Source organism: Perca fluviatilis, chromosome 8, assembly GCF_010015445.1.
Source record: "Perca fluviatilis chromosome 8, GENO_Pfluv_1.0, whole genome shotgun sequence".
NCBI classification, from domain to species: Eukaryota; Metazoa; Chordata; class Actinopteri; order Perciformes; family Percidae; genus Perca; species Perca fluviatilis.
Window position 1 is genome coordinate 14,070,680 of NC_053119.1, and position 3,133 is coordinate 14,073,812.

Genomic DNA, 3,133 nt, shown 5'->3' on the forward strand with positions numbered 1-3,133 from the left:
TTTAGAGAGCAATTCTCAACAAAGTAAACGGAAGTACATAATCCTTGTGTTGTCCTTCGGGTCACTGGGACCCGAAGGGCAACACAAGGGTTAAGAAGGAAATGTTTTTTCTTTTACATAATTATTTTTATTTGAGTGCTTTAGAAACATACTAAACATATTACCAATATGTTAAATAGGATGCATTGTTATAGATTAGATGACAAACAGGTATAACAATGTCAAACCTGTTTATAAATAAAAATCACAATCACAATACATTTATTTAGGCCTAGCCTATATAGCACTTTTTAAAACAGATGTTACAAGACAGATAAATGAGGTAAAAGGTAAATTCTTTTAATGAACGGACTCTGAAACTAGTGCGACACAGTACCCAGGTAAAAAAAATAGAAGGAATTGTTGTATTGAAAACAATGCTTTTTGTGAATCATATATTTTGAAAGTATCACGGTGTTTTGTGGCGCATTTAACCGTTTGTCCGCTAAGAGGCGCTAAAGACTCAGTAAGCCATTGTAGTCACGTCACGTGACTTTAACAATACAAACCGCCTGTTTCTGTTTCTTCTTCACTAAATGGTGGATACAGATCTATGATAAAGATCATCCGTACCTACTGTCTCTGATAATAGCTCAGTAACCTTTGTACGCATGTACAAATGACGTTAAGTTTTAAAATATAACGCCAACATGTCAGAAAGGCACCGCCGGGCGCTGCCGCCATGGATGGCGAAGAAGGAAGAGAAAGTGAAAAAGGAGCCGCTGAAGAGCAGGAGAAAACAGAAAACAACACGGTAGTTGATAAACTACCAAGACAAATCCTCGGTTTTATTCTTCAGTTAAAGCTCCTTAAGTAATTTTGACTAACAAATATGCGCGGCTGTGTTTTCAGGGCTGCTTTCTACTGTATGAACGAGAAAGAGCTGGTAGAGGCAGCTGTTTCATATCTTACCAACGCTGCCTGCGCGGACGTGGATCTCCTGACTGACCAAAAGGTGGCGCTGTTTCTCTCTTTTTCAACGTTTGAAATGGAGGGGGGGGGGAATGCCATAACATATTGATATTTATATATGAATCAAATAGCCTATCAAAATGAAAACATCCAAATGTTGTTCAGATTATGTAAAACAATCAAAACTGTAAAATAAATGCATATGTGTTCAAATCAAAAATTATATTTACATATCGTGATACAGGCTTATTGCTTTTTCAAGTATATGCAAAACATATGTCGTCCACTTAGTAGTATACAGTACCTGTGGCCCAAGTCTGTGCCTCTCAGATAAACTTAGGTGTGGAAAAAGTAAAAAGAAAAAAATATATATAAACATTTTTAAATCATATCTCACCATTTTAGTAGTGGATGTAAAATGCAATATATTCCCAAGAGCGCTGTGTAAAACTGTGAGTGATTGATCTCCCCACACAGGTTGAAGACAAAGCGATAGCAAAGCCGGTGACTTTAGAGGAGGAGTCCTTAGACTGCGGTGATGCCCCGGAGAAGACGTATGTGTCAGAAACAGACTTAGACATTACAGAGGTGGAAACAGTGCCGTACGCTAAGAGCCCGCAGCATCAGGGACCTGGGGGTCAGAGGTCAGGACCAGTACAGGATCGTGGTGGTCTTGTGAATGTTGGACTGGACGCTGAGGAAAAAGAGGAGCACTCACAGATGCCGGCAGAGGCAGCAGAGGAGGATGATGCTATGCGGCTTGTGCGAGAAATCTTTTTCACCTGACCACTGAAATGTGAACTAAGCTTTAAAGGAACACGCCGACTTATTGGGACTTATTCACCGTAACCCCCAGAGTTAGAGAAGTCGATACACACCCTTCTCATCTCCGTGCGTGTTGTAACTCTGTCTGACGCCCCCAGCGCTAGCTTAGCCTAGCACAGATCCTGGAGGTAACAGGTTCCAACAAGCCTACTGCTCCGAATAAGTGACAAAATAACGGCAACATGTTTCTATTTACATGTTATGATTTGTATAGACACAGCGTGTACAAATAACAAGGTCACATGAGACACAGACATCTTCTAACCATACACAAACTGGGAACTATATTCTCAGAAAGGCGAAGCACTGCTACTTCTGCTACTTGGGCGGAGTGATTTGCTCGCAGCACCTGAAGCCCTGTGGTGAGGAGCAGAGAGTTTGCCTGGAGTTCGCTCAGAGTTGGAGGAATAGAGTCAACAATTACTAGATAGTAAAAGCATAGTGACCTTGTTATTTGTACACCCTGTGACTATACATATCACAACATGTAAACAGGAACATGTTGGCGTTATTTTGTCACTTATTGGGAGCAGTAGGCTAGTTGGACCCGGTTACCTCAGGATCTTTTAATGTAAAGGCTAACTAGAACAATTCTACACAGAAAAAGGTATCTATTAATCTACTCAGAAGTAGGCTAAAAATCCCAATAAATTGCATTGTTTTGTTATAAGGTTTGGGGGTGCAATAAACGGAAAATATTCTCTTGGAGGGGAATGCAATCCACATTACAAATCCACCAGACAACTCCTCTATAAAGCTACAAATTTGAGAACTGATCCTTTAATTGATGTAAAATTTGGCACAGCTCCACAAACAGTGGATAGAAATACTGACACCTTTAAGTTACCAAAGTTTTTGCATCGACATTAGGTGTATACTTCTAATGACAGCATCTAAAATCCAATTTTCTGTAAGAAAACTTAATTAAGCATCCTGCAGTGTGTTAATGAAGCTGCTATATCCTTTACATCCCACTGTATGGTTTCATTTAACTGGCTGTGGGTACACACGTGAATTTATGGAAATTCCTTTAACACAGATAACATGGTATTTTGTAAATTTTAAACTAGATTTGTGAAAAAGAGCATTTCACTGAAAGCTTAAACCAGAAAGCCAAAAAACGTTTGATGTTGTTCTTTGATAATGAATGTGAAACTGACAGCAGCTGTGGTAATGTTAAAGTACATCACCCATAGTTGTAGAGATATATGCTTCAACCAGAAGACCTGTGCTTGCATGAGCAAAGCACTGAACACTATTTCATGCGCACTCTACTGTAGCTGTACCTGTTGCCTTTTTGTATCCAGGTTTTCTCCTGATGTCACCACAGATTAAAGCGGCACATTGATATTGGACT

The 3,133-nt window shown here is 39.7% G+C and overlaps 1 protein-coding gene across 1 annotated transcript; it reads left to right on the forward strand.

Annotated features, from left to right (window-relative positions):
* The first annotated feature begins 546 nt into the window (after positions 1-546).
* si:ch211-127m7.2 (cell cycle regulator of non-homologous end joining) lies at positions 547-1,813 on the forward strand. Its single transcript, XM_039809270.1, has 3 exons — positions 547-793; positions 892-994; positions 1,429-1,813. Exons 1-3 carry the CDS (start codon positions 690-692, stop codon positions 1,735-1,737), a joined length of 516 nt encoding a protein of 171 aa, XP_039665204.1. The 5' UTR covers positions 547-689; the 3' UTR covers positions 1,738-1,813.
* Positions 1,814-3,133: the final 1,320 nt, after the last annotated feature.

What these genes read in the sequence shown, in the direction of transcription:
- si:ch211-127m7.2 (XM_039809270.1), top strand. Translation starts at nt 690, where the DNA reads ATGTCAGAAAGGCACCGCCGGGCGCTGCCGCCATGGATGGCGAAGAAG. An exon ending in AGAAAACAGAAAACAACACG is followed by an intron (nt 794 to 891) that starts GTAGTTGATAAA and finishes CTGTGTTTTCAG; the next exon opens with GGCTGCTTTCTACTGTATGA. An exon ending in ATCTCCTGACTGACCAAAAG is followed by an intron (nt 995 to 1,428) that starts GTGGCGCTGTTT and finishes CTCCCCACACAG; the next exon opens with GTTGAAGACAAAGCGATAGC.